A 22585-nucleotide genomic window follows, 5' to 3' on the forward strand; every position below is an offset into this window, starting at 1 on the left:
AAGAATAAAGCTGTGTATAATTGACTTCCCAGAGTTTGCAGTTGCAGGAGCCTCATGACCTTTTATCCTGAGATCGTGCATATATATCTATATATATATGTGTGTATATATATATATATATATACATGTATATATATGTGTATATATATATATATACATGTGTATATACATATACGTATACATGTATGTGTATGTGTATGTGTATGTGTGTGCGTGTGTGTGTGTATACACTGCATATTGAGCTGTGGTTGTATCTATCAGCTATGGACTTTTTTAGGGCAGGAGCCATGATGCTCCCTGATTTCTGAGTGCTCCCTGATGTAGCTACTATAGACTTGATATTCGATCAAGGATTTCTTGTTATTAATTGATAGATTTTTTTTCTATTTGTTCACATGATTAAAATAGTAAATTTATAAAAGAAATACAATAAGAGCATCATGGAGAAATTTGAATGCTGCTATTATTAATATTATCAATCAATAATACATGGAGGGGGATTTTCCACCATGACCTCTTACAACACTTTGATTCGTACAAATAGTCATAGCTTGTTCTCTCGTCAGTCTCATTCTCTCTTACAATAAAGTAATTCCAAAATGATTATACATCTTCTTCTCAATTCGAGGAGCCCATGTTGCGATGCAAAACTCCTAACTACAGCTGGACAGAGGCATTAATGTACCTGGGCAGTGTGCTAGTTATATATAAAGCTAATGTTATATAAGGTTAGGATCACAGTCTTTTTTCCCCCCTAATATTTCTATATACAATGCAAGGATTAGCCATCATAATCCATCAGAAGCTATGGATAACTTTACTGATCACTTCATGGGTGACTGCATCCTAGCACTTTCAATACAACCACACGACTAGACTGGCTAGAATCCAGCTTCAGCTCCAACCATTTCTAGAACTACAGCTTTCTAGTTTCCACCTCTTTCAGACGGAAGTATCACTCCAGCAAAAGCAACATTTCCAAACTCATTTCTCCAAAAGTAATCCCTTTCCACTTTGATCACTTCGGTGCAATCAAACAGGCCCTAAACAATAATGAAGCAGATGTAGTTCAGTTCGAGGTACAAATATCCGCTTGGCATGTTTTATTGAAAAGCAATACGAAGGTATATTGCGCCCCGGTGCACTGATGCTAGATTGCAGCACAAAATCGAGCGAAGTCAACCTTAGGTTTAGCTGTCAGAGAGAGTGATTAGATTGCGGGATTAAACATTTCCATCATGCCACGTATGGTTACAACGACAGCATGGTTTTATAAATGGCAAGTATGTCCGTGTTCCAGGCACCCCAATTGCCTCATGAACACCCAACAGCAGCCTAGTAATAGTTTTGCATAGGCAGTGGCTGCAATGTGGCATTTGCGTTGGTCACAGCTGTCGTTGCCTTAGCACCTGCAACTGTACCGCTGATCTATGATATTCTTCCGGACGAAAGGAGGAAGGGACGAAAGTTGTGATAATGCCCATGGCCGCCCTCATAACCTTTTTCAACAGGTTCTTGCATTTTATTGGCAACTTAAATCCAAAAACCATATCAAAACAAGTGATGCCGATGAACTTATTCATTCTGGTGGTTCTACCGACGTTAGCCATCATAAATTAATCTTATTAGTACACGATCTTGATAATGATCTCGTCCATTCTACCATATCTACCATACAGCCTAAACCTCCAATACATGCATTTGTGAAGCACTGTGCACCGCATCTATTCAAATGCATGTAATATGCCATACTTATAAAGTTTATTTTATTATTATATAGAGTCAAAATTTCTCCTTTTTTTTTTCCCATCCATTCACAAAGATAGGACGCCTGCAACTGCCAAAAACTTTGCCAACTTCGTAAGCTAGCACTTTTGAAAAAAATGTAATTTGTTAATATAATTGATAGCATAATTACATTGGAAAGAGCAAGCGTCTATCCATTTATGTTTCAGAATGCAGTCCTATGCTGAGGCAGACATGCGTCTCTCATACTACCAGTCATTCATCCACCTGACCAAATCACCACCATGCATGTGGAGTCGCATCGTCTTTTCTTTTTGAGCATTAAAATTCATAAAATCCATGAGCAAGTCATCAATAATCCTCGATCTTCTCTACTCAAAAGCCATATATCCATATCTTACAATGTAAACAATTAAATATAGAAACATTTCTTAATTATTTACCAAAAAATAAGGCCTTTGTAGACAATCAAGGCTATAATTATTATTGCACACAAACACAAAATGCTTTAATAATTGTTTAGAAATGCACTATTTTATTCTCATCACAAAATGGCTGCAAGCGAGCAAACTAATTACGGCGAGATTCGCTACCATGATTCAAGGTAACAGCTGGAACAAGATCAAAAAGTCCCAGCATTGCCATCGATACAGAATATAGCAACTCAACATCCGATACATTCTAACTGACATTGTGGAATGAATCCATGATAGCATCTGCAAGGTATTCACAATTAGAGAGAGATAAACCAGCCAAAGATATCCTTCCATCCTTAGTCATGTATACACGCCATTTGTTCGTCATGTGATCACTCTGGTAAGACAAAAACAGATAATATGAGAAAATATACTGGCAATATGACCGCTCATTCTGATTTGCAGTGTCATGAGAATTTGTAAACTGAAGATGGTGCAGAATTACAAAATAAATTTTTTTTTCAGAAAATCTTCATTTCTATAGCCAACCACATATAAACAATATATCATTTAGTTCAGAGGAGTGTGTCTACCTGTGCCTTGTTCAAGCCAGTGAAGGAGAACATGCCAATCTGTTTGAGAATGAAAGACCAATCTTTTCCACTTTTATCTTTCTGTGAGAGATAGTCAAAGAGTCTCTGCCTTACATTCTTTATTCGCCCAGCCATTAGTTCCATCTCTTGTTTCCATTCATTGAAAAGAGTTGGATCTCCAACGACATTGGCAACTATCCGAGCACCATGGACAGGAGGATTTGAATACATTGGCCGGGCTAGCCTTTTCAGCTGGCTCTTCACCCTAATCGTGAGAAGAATATATTGAAATTGCATCAACTAACAATCAGAGTATACTGTTAGCCACATACAGAACAACCCAACTAATTGCTAATCATGCAATTTCATTTATTGTACCTTGCTGCGGCATCCGAGGATGAACAAACAACATTAATAGCTCCAATCCTTTCCGCATATAACCCTAGGTTTTTACTGTAGGACTGAGCAACCAGAAGCTCCAAACCACGTTCAACAAACAACCTAACAGAGTATGCATCTGTATCAAGGCTTCCACTGGCAAATCCCTGCAGCATTTCAAGGTCAGGCACAAATTTTGTAAAGCAAACAATATTCATATAGAAGCTGCTTTACCTGGTATGCAACATCAAAGAAAGGGATATGATTCTTCTCTTGAATGACGTCAGCAATTTTATTCCACTGTTCAGGAGTTGGGTCGATTCCGGTTGGGTTGTGAGCACAGCCATGCAACAGAACAAAAGATCCATCTGGTGCAGCCTACAAAAGCAAATCAATAATTAAATAAACTGGATGGAAATATTAAGAGAAATAGTTATTTCATCTTTTGGAAGTAGGAATTTTACTTATCAAGACCATAAATCAGTTCTACAAAGCAATGAAATCATCAACCACGGCAATGTTTTTAAAGAAAGTAATCAATTAATTTAAATAAATCTTATCAGACTTCTTCACATCAATTCAGACCTCTTCTTACAGTATTATTACTTAAAACTGGCCGGTGCAGATGGAAGTGGACGGCTGTGAATTGAGAACCAGCAGGAACTTGAAACTTAAGGTTCCCAACTTAGCAACATAAGATACTGAGATATTCCAATTCTAAAAATTAAAGAAAAAAGTGAAATTGGCATCTGAAAAAGAACGATTCAAGAGGCAGCACATAGATTTAGGATCTATCAGTAAGAAGAAACATACAGGAGGAAAATGACTGATGAATGTAATATCAAATAAGGGTATTAGAATTTTGACACGAGAAAAGATGGAAAATTTCTCTGTCAATGGGCATCATTATTGGTGTTCTTGAAGAATACAAGAGGACGCCCAGTTCAGTTGACTCCAAAGCAAGGTCTTGTATACCTTTATGTCTGCTAGCATACCATCAAAATCCAATCCAACAGTTCTCGGGTCATAATAACGATATTCAGACCAAGGAACCCTGGCATCGTTAAAAATGTTCTTGTGATTACCTGTTCACATATAAATAAAAAAGAAAAAAAATTAGCAGATCCAGTGTATGTAGACAAACTGACAAAGAGATATTACAGCACAGCAGGCCAAAAGATGCTTAGGAAGAGAACATGCATACCCCATGTGGGAGATGATATTAAAACTTTTGCATCAGGAAAATATCTTTGTATAAATGCTGCAGCTAGACGAAGTGATCCAGTCCCCGAAAGACTTTGAACAGTAGCAACCTGAATTACAGATGCCATAGCAGGAAAAAAATAATCATGCCTATTTCCTCCATTTGCATAATTTGATGCAAATTAAATCAAAATATAAGAAAAAACAGCATACTCTTCCTTGTTGGATGACAGGATTATTTGCTCCAAAGAGTAAATCTGCAGTAACCTTATTAAATGCAGCCAAACCTTCGATAGGAAGATACTGCATCATCAAACAGAACCCAAAGGTAAGAGAAGAATAGCAAATGAGATGTATAACTCCATAAAACCCCTTCAGCTGGCTGTTTCAAATAACCTCTTTGTTTTCTCCTCTCTCCAGCATAAGATTTTCTGCCTGCAGAATAAAATACTAATTAATTACCTTAATTAATATTGGATGGTCAAAGGAATCAGAGCTTTTAATTTTCAATTGACAGGAAAAACAGAAAAGCATAGCCTGAGGGATGACAAAATCTGCTTGCGGTGTCTTGTGCACCAAGTATTACATGGTGAAGTTCTCCAAAATAATCAACAGGATTCATACCTTCCTAACCACATTTAGTACGTAAGGTTGGAGCTCTTCTGTCCTGTACGCTCCAACCCCAAGGTTAAGTTTCACATCACTTGTGTCTGCTTTGAATGCTTCGGAAACCCCAAGAATCGGGTCTGGAGGTGCCATAGTCACACTCTCGAAACGAGAGACATTAACTGCAACAGCCAAACTGACTCGACCAAAAGCCTGCAAAGCACATATTGATTACTACTAAAATCTCCCAGCATAGATAATATAAAAATGACATGGTTGTAGCAACAATCAAAAAATTCCTATCGATCAGCAGTTCTATAATGAATTTAAAAAGCAATATTAAACAGAACCAACAAGATTTATCCATAAATATCTTCAAGCATCCTCCTCCATCACGATCCCTACCAAGGACACATACCCATTGCCAGCAAGCTTTTTTTAGATCCATTCTCATATCCGTATCCAGGTCAACCTATCCAAGTTCTCCCATGATCAATCCAATATGGGATCCAAGTCAGGGTTTATTCTAGTTGTCACAGCACAAGCTCATAAAATCTCACTCTGCTCTCTATCCTTGTATATTCTATTGGTTCAACTCCTCAGCTTTCTATAATTCCATCATCACTATCATCAATGTTGTTTTCATGGTCATCAATCATTGTCAGTATTGTTGTGGTTCAAGTTTGGCCCGAGGGTGACCACGCCGAAGGAGTCGAGGGAGCTGCCAGAATTTTGAGAAAGAGGGTGAGCCACCTCCTGCGCGATGGCGTACTTGCACAAAGCCTCACCGGTAGTTCCAGTGAGAGTCCTCCAACGCTCAAGTTAGAGTGGATCTTAAATGGATCAAAAGTCCCCTAGGTGTTACCTGATGGGGCTATTTATAATCCCTGTAGAGATGCCTAGGTGGAAAAAGTATGGCCCGTTCTCATCATGAGAGGAGATAGCTTCAAGCCACATGGCGCATAGCTAGAGCTTGCTTGAGGTTCACGATGCAGTCCGTTCTTGTGAACGGTAGAGCGTTGACAGTTGTATAGGGTATGCCTGGAGCAGTATGGCATTGTCCTTGACTGTCGTTGGTCAGCAAGCAAAGCATGGCGCAGAGGCGTTACAATGTACAGCCACGTAGGCGGGCGTGGGCAGGCTTGTGGATGCGGTCGTAGGCAAGATCGAGCTCGGTGAGAGGTCGCATCATATATTTGGCGAGGTCGGTTTGTCGGGTGCTGGGGCTGGCCTAGCATCCCTGATTCCAAGGTGTGCTCGGTAGAGCGCCCCGAGCCCGAAAGTCGGGGCGCGTTATTGGATAAGGCGCCCCGAGCTCGGTCGGGGCGCGTCGGCGAATATAAGGGCACCCCGAGCTCGGCGAGGGCGCGTCGGCGAATATAAAAGCGCCCTGTGCTTGGCCAAGGCGCGTTGGTGAGTATAAAGAGGGTGCCCCGAGCTCGGTTGGGGCGCGTCGGCGAATATACCCGTGGTCGAATGAGCCCTTGGGCTCGTAATCCAATCAATTGGACGCCCCGAGCTCAGGCTCGAGTCGTTGCTATAGGCATCAGAAAAAGGTTGACACAGGTCGTAGCAACGGAAAGACCCGTCTGAGATCGGTTGAACCCTCGACGAAGTCCGAGCTCGGATTGGCTCTTAGTGGGACCGAGGCTCGGCTCAACTGGTGCTGGGGTTTATTTGGCTAAAATTGGGTGGCCCTATTGTAGTGAGCAGGACGATCCATTTTGCCCCCCATCATTTGTCCCCCGACTTTCAAGGTCGAGTTGGCCTTTGGCTCGAGCAAAGGAAGTAGCTGGACTATTAGTTGTCCTACATTTTAGCCAAGTGCTTACGAAGATGCGCACACCGAGCTGAATATACTTCGCCCTATCAGGGGCCAATTACTTCTGATCGTGCTCCGTAAGGCGAGTTTGAGTAGATCAGGCCGTCACATCAATCGAAGCGGGAGCGGCCGTAGGAGCTCTTTAATGTGTTGCGTGCGCGCTTCTTTTCAAGGCATTGCTGGGTGGAATGCGAGGGGCCAATCATTAATGTCCCGTCTTTCGAAAGCGTTCGCCATAATGATCAGCCTTTAGTGCTGCGATCTGAAGAGATTTGCTGAACGACTCCGGGGCTTGCCGCGTGGTGGAATCTGGCTGCTTAGTCGCTTGGGGAAGCCGATCGGAGCCGTTAAAGCAAGCTATATAAAGCCTTCGAGAGACCTTTGGGGCTTTTATTTGATCTTCTGTTTTCTCTCTTCTTTTCGGTCGCCGTCGTCGCTCTCAAGCTTTCTGAGAGGCTTTTGGAGTATTTTGGAGCTTCTCGGTGAACCTCTCGGCGAGCTTTCTCTTTTTGTTTTCTTCGGTGAAAACTCTAGGTATGCGTCTTTATCCTTTTCGGTTGCTCGGAGGAGTTCTTTTTATGTTTTCTTTTGTTTTTCCATAAGCAAGGCAATGGGATCGCCCTCGAGAGCCCTTGTGCTTAGTGCGGGCCCACCCCGAGCTTGAATTTTTTCGCCAGCGAAGGAAGCCGAGCTCAAGGGGAATCATAATCCGTATGGGATCGACTCGGACATAGGTGAAGAGGAGTTGGGCCTGATTCGAGCTTGGTTCTTCATCCCTTCTCAGTTCAACCTGGAGCTCCCAGAGCCTAGGGCTCGAGGCGATGACCCTTCTGAAGGTCGGATCGGGGTGTTTGTGGAAACACTCCGGACAGGGCCAAGGTTCCCCCCTGCATGGGTTCGTGAACGAGCTCCTGGCGACTTATCGCCTAGTCCCAGCGCAGCTTGCTCCGAACTCGTAGAGGATGATAGTTGGCTTCCTCATCTTGTGCTTTGCACATAACCTACCCTCATCGGTCCAGGTTTTTCGAAGCTGCTTCATATTGAAAGGCAACCCCGCGGACAAAGAATGATGGTACTTCTCCTTTCAGAAAAGCCGCACGCTCTTCCGAGGCGCCCCTTCCTCCATCCACGGGTGGAAGCGTAGATTTTTCTTTCTTTTCTCCGAGCAGTTGTGGGGGTTTGACCCGACCTGGGGTTCGCCGCGGGTCGCCGTTAATAACAAACTCCCCAAGCTGTCACAACTCGAGCAGGCGACTTTAGACACGCTGCTCGGCCTGGAAGAAACTTGAGGGCTCTCCGACTTGCTTAGCGAGGAGGTCCTAATGAATGTCGGCTTGAGCTCGGCTCATCCCAAGGGTAAGGGTGATGCAATCGTTTTCCTTTCTTCCTCTTCCCTTTTTGCGTTGAATTTTGACTAAGTTCCGTTGTCAGAAATTGCAGGGATGATTTTCGACCCCGAGACTCTAATGGCCAAATTACCGCAAGAGAGTGGCCGCCTCAGATGGAGCTCAGTCCGAGCAAAAGACGAAGAAAGCCCGAGTTGCTTCGGGCTCTGGTGCTAAACGACGCAAGCTTGGGATCGTCATTGCCAAACCTGCTCGGCCTGAGCCTGAGCAGGTCCTCCCGATTGAGGTCAAGCCACCCCCGCAGGCCATAGAAAGGGGCGCAGTGGAGCGGGCGGTTGCACAGCCTGCTGGAGCTCGGAGTGCCCGGAAGGTCGTCTGGTCGCCCCGATCGAGTCCCGAGATAAGAGGCGGGCTCGGGGCTCCATCTTCTGGGGGCGCAGCCTCGCCCGAAGCTTGTCCCATTTTCTTTGAGCCCGGGAGAAAGCCTTTCCAACCCGGGTACCAATTATTCGAGGATGACATGGTGCTGGAGTCCAGCGATGTCGCCCGCGAGCTCGTCCGATGCGCCCTGCTTCCGCGCGACCGAACTCAGCTGGAGGAGCTGGGGCTTATGGGGGTTGTCGACGAGGCCTATACTACTAGTATTCTGGTAAGTGATGTCACTTCTACGTGGATGCTTGACCTCGGCTAACTTCTATTTTCTTGCGCCAGTCCCTCCATCTAGTCGATATGCTGGCGAACACCGTGCTCAACTCCCGAAAGCAAATTCGGGAGCTGCGGTCGGAAGTGGGGTCGCAGAGCGGCGAAGAGAGAAAGCCGAGGCCTGAGCTGCCAATGCCGAACAGCGGCTAGGGGAGGCAGAGCAGAAGTCGGCGGCTGCCGAGCAGGGGCAGCAACAAGCCGAAGCTCTTATCAAGGTCGGGCTCGCCCAAATCTAGGGGATGGAAGCTGAGCTCCTCCAGACTCATTCGACCGCTAAAGGTCATATTTCGAAGCTGGAGTCCGCACTAGCTGACCAGAGGCGCGAGGCTGAGGCTTTAAAGCTGAAGGCCGAGGAACTCGACCGGCTCGCGAAGGAGCAAGTCCTGGGGGCCGTCCAAAACTTCCGCGAGTCCGAGCATTACTTGGACGAGCTGGCGAAGGGGGCGACTGATGCCATGATCCAGGATTTTGAGAACTGCCAGGATCAGGCCCAGAAACTCTGCCCTGGAGTCGACTTCCGCGGCTTGCGCCCATGTCTGAATGGGGGCACCGAGGCGGAGGTCGGAGTTGAAGTCGAGATAAGCGAGCATGCGGAGGCGCACGAGCCCATTGTCGAGGTGGTGGACCTTATTGAAGTCACCGCTGAGGCCAAGACAGGGGTTACCGCCGAGGCCGAGATGGAGGCTGCCACCGAGGTCGGGGCGAAGGGCATTGCCGAAGTTGAGGTGGAGGCCACCCTCGAGGTTGAGCCCGAGGTGGCCCGAGCCGGCTAAGCTTTCTTCTGCTTATTTTTCTTTTTGTAAGGTCGGCCACTTGGACCTTTTGTATTCAACCCGACCTCAAGGTTGGTTTTTCTCGTACCCGGCCCTTGGCCCTTTTAATATCAATGAAGTATGTGTTTCTTTCAGCATTCCGTACCTTTGATATCAATGAAGTATTTGAGCTCATTTTGCTTTATCTTTGAAATCTGGCTAGGCTTTCGAGCTCGTCCTGCTTTGTGTCCGGTTACCGACATTCGAACTGCGTAGCTTAGGTCTGGGCCTAGCTTGCATAGCAGGAGCCGTGTTGGTGTTCGTCGAAGTTCTTGTGCTCGGCATTCACTTCCGGCTTGGCCTTGGAGAGTTGACGGAGCCTGCTACTCCCGAGCTCGTCTGTTGGCGCACTTTAGGCGCCCAGATCGGGCATCAGGCCGGCTTCAAGTCCTTGTATAAAAATTGAGTTCGGAACTCTGTTTTGGCTTTTGTACTGTAGCTTTCTAGGACGTCTTCAGGATAGAAGGCCATTGCAAGCTTTGATGCTCTTCGGCCTTGGAGATTTCTGTAAGCCTTGCTAAGGTACCCGAACCAAGGTCGGGCCGCACTCGAACTTTTGTTGAGGTCGAGGGAGTTCGAATGCCTCCCAATTGGCACCTCATTGTGCCTCGGGCTCAGCCGTGGCATCACTTCTCGCGAACGGTCGACAGCGCCTCTTCGGCTCTTAGTCGACACTGCGAGGCGCCCCTCCACTCAGATCAGGGGCGTGCTTGTAGGTTACTGCGGTCGGGGGAGCTCTTCGGCGGCTCTCCGTTGACGCTGTAAGACGTCCCCCACTCAAATCAGGGGCGTGCTCGTAGATAGTTGCGGTCAGGGGAGCTCTTCAGCGGCTCCCCGTTGATGCCGCAGGGCACCCCCCATTCAGATCAGGGGCGTGCTCGTAGATAACTACGGTCGGGGGAGCTCTTCAGTGGCTCTTCGTTGATGCCGCAGGGCGCCCCCCACTCAGATCAGGGGCATGCTCGTAGATAGTTGCGGTCGGAGGAGCTCTTCAGCGGCTCCCCGTTGATGTCGCAGGGCGCCCTCCACTCAGATCAGAGACGTGCTCGTAGATAGCTGCAGTCGGAGGAGCTCTTCAGCGGCTCTCCGTTGATGCTGCAGGGCGCCTCTCATTCAAATCAGGGGCGTACTTATAGATAACTGCGGTTGGGGGAGCTCTTCAACAGCTCCTCGTTGATGCCGCAGGGCGCCTTCCACTCAGATCAGGGGCGTGCTCGTAGATAGCTGCAGTCGCGGGAGCTCTTCAACGGCTCCCCGTTGATGCCGCAAGGCGCCCCCCACTCAGTTCAGGGGCATGCTCGTAGATAGCTGCAGTCAGGGGAGCTCTTTAGCGGCTCTCCGTTGATGCCGCAGAGGCCCCCCTAGATCAGAGGCGTGCTCGTAGATAGCTGCAGTCGGAGGAGCTCTTCAGCGGCTCCCCGTTGATGCCGCAAGGTGTCCCCCACTCAGATCAGGGGCGTGCTCATAGATAGCTGCGGTCGAGGGAGCTCTTCAGCGGCTCCCCGTTGATGCCGTAGGGCGCCTACTCAGATCAGGGGCGTGCTCGTAGATAGCTGTGGTCGGGGGAGCTCTTCAGCGGCTCTCCGTTGATGTCGCAGGGCGCCCCCCACTCAAATCAGGGGCGTACTCGTAGATAGCTAGGGTCAGAGGAGCTCTTCAGCAGCTCCCTGTTGATGCCGCAGGGCGCCCCCCACTCAAATCAAGGGCGTATTAGTAGACAGCTGCGGTTGGAGGAGCTCTTCAGCGGCTCCCCGTTGATGCCGCAGAGCGCCCCCCACTCAGATCATGGGTGTGCTCGTTCCCACGGTCATCGGGGCCTCTTCGGCTCTTAGTCGACTCTGCGAGGCATCCCAAGATCGGATTCAGGACGTCATTATATTATAGTCGCGAACTTGCCATGAAGATGGCTAAAATATGCCAAACTAGTCGAAGCATTTCAGAAACATTTTGTAGTTCTTGGAAGCTGTTTTCATTGATAATAAATTTTGAGATTTCCAGAATGCCAGCTTTGAGGGATTGAATTACCATCCAAAGACTCCAGCTTGTAAGCTCCTGGCCGCTGGATTCGGATGACTCGGTATGGTCCTTCCTAGTTTGGGGCGAGTTTTTCCTGCTCCAGAGGTCGGGAGGCTTCAGCCTTCCTCAGAACGAGGTTGCCGACGAATCTGAGCGGCCTCTCTTGTAGTATTGTGCCGTTTTTCGCTAGTACCTCGCCATACGAATCTGAGCAGCCTCTCTTGTTTCTTCAAGTAGATTCAGGTTGCTCCGGAGCTGTGCCGAGTTGGTTGTAGCATCAAAGCCTTCGACTCGGGGCGAGGGCAACCCGACCTCGAGGGAGATGACCGCCTCTGTGCCATAAGATAGGTTGAAGGGGGTCTCTCCAGTGGAAACTCGGAAAGTCATCCGGTATGCCCAGAGAACATTGTAGAGATCGTCGGCCCACTGCCCTTTTACCCGGTCCAGTCTAACTTTGAGCCCTTGTAGGATGGTCCGATTGGTCTCTTCTGCTTTCCTGTTAGCTTGAGGATGAGCCACCGATGTAAAGCGATGATTGATGCCGAGTTCGGAGCAGAATTCTTCGAACCGAAAATTGTCAAATTGGCGGCCGTTGTCGGATATGATGACTCAGAAAAGCCCGAACCGGCAAATTATCATCTTCCAGACGAAGCTCCGCACTTTTGGTTTGGTAATTTGGGCTACAGGTTCTGCCTCGACCCACTTCGTAAAGTAGTCGATGGCGACAATGAGAAATTTTCGTTATTCTGTAGCTGGAGGAAAAGGCCCCAAGTGTCGATTCCCCATTAGGCAAAAGGCCAGGGGGCACTGATTGGCGTCAATGGCGCCGAAGGTCTGCGTTGGACATTGGCATAGCGTTGGCATCGGTCGCACTTTCAGGCGAACTCCACCGTATCCTTTCGCATTGTGGGCCAGTAATATCCCTGCCGCAGAATCTTTTATGACAAGGCTCGGTCTCCCTGATGATTTCTGCAGATCTCCTCATGTACCTTCCGCATCGCATAGTCTGCCTCCGAAGGACGGAGACACCTGAGGAGTGGCGATGTAAATGATCGGCGGTACAGCTTGCCTTCGCATATGATGTAATGAGCCGCCCAACGCTCAAGTCGTCAGGCTTCAAGCTTGTCCACGGGGAGGACTCCGTTTTGTAGGAAACATGTCAGAGGGTCCATCCAGCTCGGCTCGGTCTCTGCACACAGTACTAGCTCAAGGCCTTTTGTGCTTAGTGCCTTCAAGCACTCCAGGAAGGTGCTCTTAGGGACCTCGACCGAGCTGGACGTCGCTAGCTTCGACAAGAGGTCGGCTCTTGCATTTTCTGACTTGGAGATATGCTGGATGTCGAAGTTGCTTAAAGTTGAAGTGATGTCCCGTACCTTTTGAAGGTATTTTATCATTGATGGCTCCCAAGCTTCGAAATCTCCCAGAACTTGGCTCACCACGAGCTGAGAGTCGCTGGAAACTTTCAGGCCGGGGGCGTTAAGTTCCTTGGCCAATTTTAGTCCGGCGATCAGAGCTTCGTACTCCACCTCGTTGTTGAAAGTGGGGAACTCAAAGCGCAAGGTTTGCTCTACCACCACTCCATCCGGGCTGGCGAGGATGAGACCTGCGCCGCTGCCCTTCGAGGTCGAGGAGCCGTCGACATGTAGAATCCATGGCTGTCCGAGAGCATCTTCTTCTGCCTGGTTGAGCTCGGTTTGAGGGTCGTCCGATAAGGTGGACTCCATCAGGAAATCAGCAAGCACTTAGGCTTTGATCGCCGGTCTAGGACGGTACCCAAGATCAAAATCTTCGAGCTCAACTGCCCATTTTGCAATTCTTCCGGCTCGATCAGACCGCTGCAAAATTTGCCTCATGGGTTGGTCGATCAGCACGGTTATGGTGTGCGCCTGAAAGTATGGTCGAAGCCTACGGGCCAAGGTGACGAGTGCATAGACAGTTTTCTCTAACTTGGAATATCTAGTCTCCGCATCTCGCAGAATTCGGTTGGTGTAGAATATGGGCTTCTGACATTTATCTTCTTCTCGGACTAGTACTGAACTCACTACGGTTGGGGAGACCGCAAGATATAGGTAGAGAACCTTCCCATACTGGAGCTTTGTAAGCGGAGGAGGGGTGGCGAGGTAGCATCCGTGCTCTTCAAAGGCTTGCTGGCACTCCTCTGACCATACAAAATTCTTTGGCTTCTTGAGGACCTTAAAGAAGGGGTGGCATCGCTCAGCTGACCGGGCGACGAATCTTCCAAGGGCCGTTACCCGACCAACGAGCCGTCACACCTCTTTGATTGTCCTTGGTGGCGTCATTTCTTGCAGTGCCCGGATCTTCTCAGGATTCGCTTCAACTCTCCGTTGTGTCACCACGAAGCCAAAAAATTTTTCTGAGGTGACTCCGAAGGCGCACTTCATGGGGTTGAGCTTCATTTGATACCTTCGGAGAGTGGAGAATGCCTCATCCAGGTCGGCTATATGGTGATTGGCCGCCTGGCTTTTCACTAGCATGTCGTCGACGTAGACCTCCATATTCCGCCCGATCTGATCCTTGAAGATCTTGCTGACAAGCCGCTGATAGGTTGCACCAGCATTCTTCAATCCAAAAGGCATGACTTTATAGCAGTGAAGGCCCTTGTCAGTGATGAAGGCGGTTTTCTCCTCGTTTTCTGGTGTCATCCGGATCTAATTGTATCCGAAGAAGGCGTCCATGAAGGTTAAAAGTTGATGTTTGGAGGTGGCGTCGACGAGCTGTCAATCCTTGGAAGAGAAAAGCTGTCCTTTGGACAGGCTTTATTCAGGTCGGTGTAGTCCACGCATATGCGCCACTTTCCGTTGGCTTTCTTCACAAGGACAACATTAGCGAGCCAATCGGGGTAAGTGACCTCCCTGATAAAGCCAGTCTTAAGGAGGTTGTTGACCTCTTCGGTCACCGCCTGCTGCCGGTCTATTGCACGACTCCGCTTCTTCTGCCTGACCGGCTTGTGGGTTGGGTGTACCTTGAGTCGGTGGACCATCACCTCAGGGTCTATCCCAGGCATGTCAGCAGGCGACTAAGCGAACATGTCCGCATTGGCCCGAAGAAATTCAATCATATGAGCTCGCATTTCTGGGCTCAAGCCAGACCCAATCTGCACAGTCTGCTCGGGTCGGTCATCCCTCAAGAAAATGCAGAGTGGCTCGTTGGGCTCACTTCGTTGCTATCTTGGTTCATCCCGCACTTCCAACCCTTCAATGGGTAGTGCTTGAGAAGGGAGCTCGGCTAGCTGCTTGCCTTTGAGTGCAGTCATGTAGCACTACTTTGCTGCCGCCTGATCTCCTTGGATTTCACCGACTCCTCGTCTTATGGAAAACCGCATGAGCAAGTGGTAGGTAGACACCACAGCTTAGAGGGCGTTCAGCCCTGGTCGGCCAAGGATGGCGTTGTAGACCGAAGCGACCCGAACCACAAGGAAGTTTAACTTCACAGTGCTTTCTCGGGAAGCCTTCCGACCATGACTGGTAGGCTGACGACCCCTTCGACGGGTACAGAATCTCCTATGAACCCAACTAGGGGAGTGCTCATTTTTTCAAGTTGCGCTTCAGTCATTCCCATCTTTTGGAAGGCATCATAAAACAAGACGTCTGCAGAACTTCCATTATCCACCAAAACTCTTTTTACATCATAGTTTGCTATGGTAAGAAAAATAACTACAGTGTCATCATGGAGGGTTTCAACACCCTTCAGATCTTCGTCGGAAAAGAAGATGACCTCTGCGGTGCACGGGCGCTTCGAAGAAGCTCCTTCTCTCTAGGCTGACACCTCAGGTGTTTCTGGTTGCCTTCCGCCGATTGTGTGGATAACGACCGCAACAGGCCGGTTGTTGTTTTGCTCCTCGGGTCATGGTTATGTTCCTCAGACGCCCTCCTTTCAAATCAGCCTATGATAAACCGACTCAACCGGCCCCGGCGGATGAGTGCCTAATTTCATCACGGAGCTGGTAGCAGTCCTCCGTATCATGGCCGTAGTCTTTGTGGAAGCAGCAGTATTTGTCTGAGCGCTTCCGCGACGCTAAGAGCTGCATCTTTGGCGGGGGTCGGAGGTAGCCTCGACCCTCGATCTCCATCAGAATCTCAGCTCGGGTAGATGTGAGGAGTGTATTTCCCAAACTTCCGAATGGAAGTGTATTTACTGAGCTTTTGGGAAGGAGACCTCAGGCGAACCGGGCTCCTGGGCCGAGGAGGATTCTTCTCGCGCTGGGGAGATTTGCTCCTTGGCCGAGAGCGCTCCTCGTGGCGCTTCTTCTGCATTTTAGCAGGCTGCTCGGCTGCCTCGCGCCGAGAGGCTATGGCTTCCTCAGCCTTGGTGTACTTCCAAGCTTAAGCCAACATTTCTGCAAAGTTGGCGGGGAAGCTTTTCTCGATGGAGAAAAGAAACTTGTAGGACCAAGCTACAGTCATCAATGCCGACATGGCGATGGACTGGTCAAGATCGCGAACCTCCCATGTAGCCGAGGTAGGAGTTCTTCCCTCTGTTTAATGGCGAAGAGGAAGTCTAAGGTCCGGCGCTGACGCCGGCTTGCAGCAAAGTGGGTGGCGAGCTGCCTTTCCAATTGCTCGAAGGAGAGGATCGAGCTGGGCTTCAACCCAGAGAACCAGAGGCGAGCTGCCTTGCGAAGAGTTGCTGGAAAGGCCCTGTAAAGTAGGGCACCTGTAGCCCCTTGGAGTGTCATGAGGGCCTGTAGCTCTCCAGATGATCCAGAGAATTAGATGAGCCGTCATATGGCTCCATTTGCGGCATCTTGAACCTCTGGGGGATCGGCTCATCAGCGACCCACTGAGGAAATGGAGACTCGGTTGTGAAGTCGACGTCGCACTTCGGAGCTTGATCTCGAAGCGTTTGGATCTGTCGCTCCAACTCCTCGACTTTTTTGTTGAGCCTAGGTAGGGGTGTCGTTGCCTGTGGTCGACGGGGCCTCTTCGGCTCTTGATTGACGCTACAGGCAGCTCGGCACAGGGCGGACCCCGCCTCTGATAGTTGCTCCCGCGATCGGGGCGTCGGCCTTCGGTGCAGGCTCTCAGGGCGGCGGCTGCGCGGCAAGCTTTCTTGACTTGGGGATCGAGCTCGATAAGAGCTTTGATGGTGGCAAGGCTCCCTTTCCTCGTCCATCGTGCGCTGCCTGGCAGGAGAACAACGCCGCGGGTGACGTCCCGTGGACTCACGCCCGCGAAGAGGGGGTGCAGATTGGACCCCACCTCGCTACAGGCCTTGGACGGCCGCGGCCAGTGTTTGGACCTGCTGAAGAAGCAAATCAAATTGCTCTGGCTGGACATGAGGAATCTGATCCGCTGGTGCAGGTGCTGCAGGGGGTGGACTTTGAAGGGAGTGGTTGGGCGTTGGTACCCGGTTGCCTGGGGCTCCATGACTCCTTAAGCTCATGATCACGACTCTAGCCCTCCTTCTAGCACCAAATATTATGGTTCAAATTTGGCCCGACGGTGACCACACCGGAGGAGTCGAAGGAGCTATCAAAATGTTGAGGAAGAGGGTGAGCCACCTCCTGCGTGATGGCGTACGTGCACAAAGCCTCACCGGTAGTCCGGTGAGGGTTCTCCGACGCTCAAGTTAGAGTGGATCTCAAATGGATCAAAAGTCCCCTATGCGTTGCCCGATGGGTCTATTTATAGTCCCTGTAGAGGTGCCCAGGTAGCGGAGGTATGGCCCGTTCTCATCATGAGAGGAGACGGCTTCAAGCCAGATGACACGTAGCTAGAGCTTGCTTGAGGCGCACGGTACAGTCCGTTCTTGTGAACGGTAGGGCGTTGACAATTGTAGCAGGGTATGGCTGAAGCAGTATGGCGTTGTCCTTGACTGGCGTTAGCCAGCAAGCAAAGCATGGCGCGGAAGCGTTGCAATGTACGGCCACGTAGGCGAGCGTGGGCAGGCTCATGAATGTGGCCGTAGGCAAGACCGAGCTCAGTGAGAGGTCGCATCATATATTTGGCGAGGTCGGCTTGTCGGATACTGAGGTCGGCCTAGCATCCCTGATTCCGAGGTGTGCTCGGTAGAGCGCCCCGAGCCCGAGAGTTGGGGTGCGTTATTGGATAAGGCACCACGAGTTCGGTCGGGGCGCGTCAGCAAATATAAGGGCGCCCCGGGCTCGCAAGGGCGCATCGGCGAATATAAACGCGCCCCGTGCTTGGCCAGGGCACATTGGCGAGCATAAAGGGGGCGCCCCGAGCTCAATCGGAGCGCGTCGGCGAATATACCCATGGTCGAAGGAGCCCTTGGGTTCATAATCCGATCAGTTGGGCGTCCCGAGCTCAGGCTCGGGTCGTTGCTATGAGCATCAGAAAAAGGTTGACGCAAATCGTAGCAGCGAAGAGACCCGTCTGAGGTCGGCTGAGCTCTCGACGAAGTCCGAGCTCGGATTGACTCTTAGCGAGATCGAGGCCCGGCTCAACCGATGCTGAGGTTTATTTGGCTAAAATTGGATGGCCCTATTGTAGTGAGCAGGACAATCCATTTTGCCCCCCATCAAGTATCATCAGTCAAGTCTCTTCCATCAGATATGTGGTTGATTATAGCAAAGGTTTCAAGGAAGGATTTAGCAAATTTATGGCCAGTTGTAACCTATTATCAACCCTCTAGAAATCGTTCTTAGAGAGGAATATTTTTCCTCTTGTTAAAAGTTAACATGTTCCCTCTTCATCTAAACTTTCATAAAGTCTATCTAAATTTTGGAGGGTCGATTTCTTTATGCAAAAAACTAGCATATGGCCAACTGGTGCACTGCCTCATTTGCTTTGTTCAGGAATTTAAAATCATTTCATGTGGTTTAACATCCAACCCTTCCTGGTTTTACCCAGAATTTACCTCCTCAAGCTCGTACATAACATGGCTGATTTTGGTGATTGAGGTTGACATCAGGTGCACAACCTTTCAAAATATTATGGCTATTCAGATATTCCACAATATGAACTTAAGTAACTAATGCAGAATAAATTTATGACACAGAAAAAGAGAGCACATTTTTGACCAAAGCTACTTTAACTCAAGAAAAACAAAAATCTACAAAAATTATAACTGTCTTTTTTGCTGTAAAAATGTTATATATATATATATATATATATATATATATATATATATATATATATATATATAGTTTGATATCAAGTTCGCATCATTATCACAGCTTGTCAGAACATACAAGAAGTTGAGAAATTTTAAGTTATTTTTTTATGACTTTGAAGATCTATTAGATGGACCCACTGTTCAGGTTTAGATACACTGCAAGATAGAAGATAATGTTGCCTATAAGGAAACCACAAACTAAGAATTAGATGTAATTTCTGATGCAAATATTGCATGCCTATTTACACGAAGAGAACAATGAGAACCTGTTTACACCTAGAGAATTATGTCTTATCACATTTATTAAGTTTTTAAATGGCATCTCATGATGTTCAGATATATGAAATTACAATCACTTAAAATTTAACTCATAAGACAATAACCAAAAATAATTACTCATCATCTTCAACACATTATTGTGATAAACTGTAGCCATCGAGATAAAAAGTTCTTTCAGCATCCTGTTAAAGTAAGAGAGCACAAATGCATATATATACAGAGTGAATTGAAACATAAGTAGTAGTATCCTATATGGTTTTCCAATATCTTGGATGGAGTTGTACAGGAACCAAGAGAATTAGCATTCTTAAAAAGTTCCATAGATCTCAAAATGTTCTAAGATGAGTTTCCAATACCTATGAAAAATGATTTAATTGAAGTTAAAACTGAAGAACGAGTTTTTGTATTTCCAGATAGTGAAAGTTGATAATCAACGGACAAAATAAAAGTGAACAAGAAATAAAAGCAAGTAGGATGTATTAAAGTCGCATTTACTAGAATATTAGAATGTGTCTTGAGATATGCTTGAACCATTGATTTCTTGAAAATAAAACCAAGAACAATAATATAATCCAGTGAGAACATATGTTAAAGGCCATTCATCAAAGTATTCCCCATTGTTCAAATAGAAGAGAAAAAAGGGACAACATTAAAATGAATCCAGTACAAGTTCAAGATCAACATATGTAGTTTACATGTACTTCGAAAGGCGAACAGCGTGGCGGACTGAGTCGCTTCCTTCGCAGCACATCATTCTGGAGCCGTCACTTGGGGGGCATTGGAGCATGTGCCATCGGCACTAGAGCGTATTTTGTACGGTGACTATTCCGGGCGTACTCATGGCCGTATGTAGGAAGACACCGATACACCAAAATAAAAAATATGTTGTCTATCACCTATTAAGTGATGTGTTCACGTATGCTGTTAGCCAAAATAACATCAGTAATCCTGAACCACAAACTAATCATTGTTTCTCTAACAGTCATGTATACTACTGTGATATAATGTGGTAGTCATCAGTCTAGACAAAATAACATTGGATCAGATATGACCAATACTTCAACCTCTCTCTCTCTCTCTCTATCTATCTATCTCTGAAGAGAACAAATTAAGATGTTCCTGTGATGGTAGGCCACAAAATCATGCAAAAAAAAAAAAACCAATGTTGGATGACATAAGTGCTTATAGGTAATGAAAGGCCTTTTTGCCTCAAGTTATCAATGCAAATCATAGGGATTACAAGAGTTTGGCCAGAAAGTTCCAATTCCATCTGAACTAAATCCAAAATAATGACTGTTTTATTGGTCTTGGTAGTCCCAAGTAGTGTTTGGCCAATATAGATCATCTTAAAATCTTTATATTCAAGTAATTAATGCCATTTTTTATGTAATTTCTCCATTTTGGAGTTAAGAGAACAGAAGCTTACTCACGAGGAATAAATTCAACCTCCAAGAAGCATTTTGCTCAAACTCGACATGGAATTTTCAAGTTCTAAAAGCATTGAAGCATTTATATTTTGTATATAGCAATAGGCATTTTTTTAAGGCTTAAGGGACTTTCTGGGTGCTTGTAAGTTCCACGAGCGAAAATATGAGGATAGAGGTTTATCAAGTAGGGCCTTCTGAAGAGTACATTCACTAGATTTGAGTGTAAAGTTGTAAAACTTGACCTCAAATTTCCCATATATTTTTATTCTCACAGTCTCAAATTGTCACCAAATGACATCAGCAGATGTAATGATGTGTTACACTCTGCAAACATGAATTCCAATATGTTGAGTTCAAAAAAGTATTATTTGATAGCTTTGGCCCAAAATGAGTTGAATATACACCTGAAAATCCAACAGAGACAATATGCTCTGGGATAATTCTGATACATTTTCTTAGCCCCTTTTTCTATAAAGAATTTTTCTTTAAAACTTTTATAGCACATTTAACATTCCTCAGTTAAAATAGCAAAATAAGAGGCAAAACAACCAAAATCAAAACTCATTCAACCCCACCAGAACAGAGTTGCCAATCATTGCCTAAAGTTATCAATTGCTAAAATGATAGCATGGCTAATAATTGCTTGCCTAAGGCTCAAGTAACTAGTTTGTGAAGCTGCATAGAAACTTGGACATGTTTTATCGTCTAATTTGCTTATATTCAGTTACTGTTTGCTGAGATGAAGACCAGTCTAGCTCACCCTTTTTTCTAGTTATTTATAGATCATCATGAATAATACACTTAACGTGTTGTTCATTAACAGGTATACCTGGATAACAGTATATGCTTCAAAAAATTAAAAACGCAATTAAAATATTATAGTCCAATGAAGTGGCAACTTTAGACACTTTCAAACCTAGAAGAGGCCTTAACATATAATTCCGTCAATCATTAATAGCTATAATGCAAAAATAAAAAAGGATAATGGTAAATGAACAAACGGGTAACAGTTTCTCTTAACACTAAAGCGTGCAGGCAAATACTTTTAATTTTTCCAACCTATTCATTGAAGCATCCCCCTATGAGAACAAATTACTGATATTAAGACACTCGTACCACAACCAGCAGGAATTTATTTTTAAAAAAAAAAAAATCTTGAATGAAATCCATAGAAACACCAACAAATATTTAAAAAAGTTACCTTTCCCTTAAAAAAGAGATTGCCGCCCCTCTTCCCGACTCCAATCCGCTGCTCAATGACACAATTCTCTCATTCGAGCAACCAAATAAAGATATTGGAATTCAAAACGACAAGATCAACGTGAAAAGAAATTTAGAACAAGAAAAGAAATCAAAACCTTTGGGTTTTCCCGGATGGCCGCCGCCGAGGCGGAGAGCGCGAGAGGCGCCACTGATGAAGCCATTCGATCTGAAGAAGAATTTAACAAGAAATTAAAAATAACTGATCTTGAAAAAAAGACCAGAGAAATCGCGAAACTCGAAATCGATACGATACCTGATCTAAAGACCCACAAAATCAAAAACCCTAATTGACACCAAGGCTGAGCAAGGGAGGGATCTTGCGAGCGATAAGATCACTGGCGACGCCTATATAGCGTTGCGGAGAGAATGGCAGCTGGTTGCCTATCGGAGGGCCACGGGCTTCGTACTCCGTCATAGGCATACGGATCCCGTGTTTCGCGGTAGCTTTAAGAAACAGGGGCCTTCTTTCCGGAAGTTGAGACAAGCGTAACATCACAGCCAATCGTTTGGTAAATGGCGACGGTCCATCGTATATCATGTGGATGGGCGGCTGTGATCTCACCGTGATTTTTCCGAAGTAGGAAAGGGATCCATTCGATCGTGGAGGAGGATAAGGACACCGGCGGTGAGGAGGCACACTCAGGATTCGAATGGTTTCTCCGCGTCCAGCCGTAGATGGCAAAACGTTGGGCGGCGAACGAACGACAATAAAGAAAATAAAATGGTGTTGCGTAAAGCGTTGAACGCGAGACTCTTGTGAGTTGGTGGTATTTAAAAAAAAAAAAGTCGTCGATATAAAAAAAAAAAAAATATATATATATATATATATATATATATATATATATATATATATATATCCTATGGGCTACAAATAAGTT

General features: G+C 46.6%; 1 protein-coding gene across 2 annotated transcripts; it reads right to left on the minus strand.

Moving 5' to 3' along the window:
* Positions 1-911: 911 nt before the first annotated feature.
* Positions 912-22109, minus strand: LOC103703656 (aspartate aminotransferase, chloroplastic-like). 2 transcript variants are annotated; one of them, XM_026803223.2, is made up of 12 exons: positions 21961-22109; positions 21803-21873; positions 21646-21693; positions 4961-5155; positions 4733-4771; positions 4550-4639; positions 4338-4446; positions 4109-4218; positions 3368-3511; positions 3134-3300; positions 2756-3020; positions 912-1043 (listed from the first exon to the last, which is right to left on the minus strand). In XM_026803223.2, the coding sequence occupies exons 2-12, from the start codon at positions 21866-21868 to the stop codon at positions 927-929; spliced, it is 1350 nt and encodes a 449-aa protein (XP_026659024.1). In that variant the 5' UTR covers positions 21869-21873; positions 21961-22109; the 3' UTR covers positions 912-926. The 2 variants fall into 2 exon arrangements, with proteins under 2 accessions (XP_026659024.1, XP_008784801.2); XM_008786579.4 differs by lacking the exon at positions 912-1043 and adding an exon at positions 2166-2559 and having other exon boundaries at positions 21961-22108.
* Positions 22110-22585: the final 476 nt, after the last annotated feature.

Source organism: Phoenix dactylifera, chromosome 1, assembly GCF_009389715.1.
Source record: "Phoenix dactylifera cultivar Barhee BC4 chromosome 1, palm_55x_up_171113_PBpolish2nd_filt_p, whole genome shotgun sequence".
Lineage (NCBI taxonomy): Eukaryota > Viridiplantae > Streptophyta > Magnoliopsida > Arecales > Arecaceae > Phoenix > Phoenix dactylifera.

What these genes read in the sequence shown, in the direction of transcription:
- LOC103703656 (XM_008786579.4), bottom strand. Translation starts at nt 21,868, where the DNA reads ATGGCTTCATCAGTGGCGCCTCTCGCGCTCTCCGCCTCGGCGGCGGCC. An exon ending in CCATCCGGGAAAACCCAAAG is followed by an intron (nt 21,694 to 21,802) that starts GTTTTGATTTCT and finishes GTCATTGAGCAG; the next exon opens with CGGATTGGAGTCGGGAAGAG. An exon ending in AATATCATCTCCCACATGGG is followed by an intron (nt 4,219 to 4,337) that starts GTATGCATGTTC and finishes ATATGTGAACAG; the next exon opens with GTAATCACAAGAACATTTTT.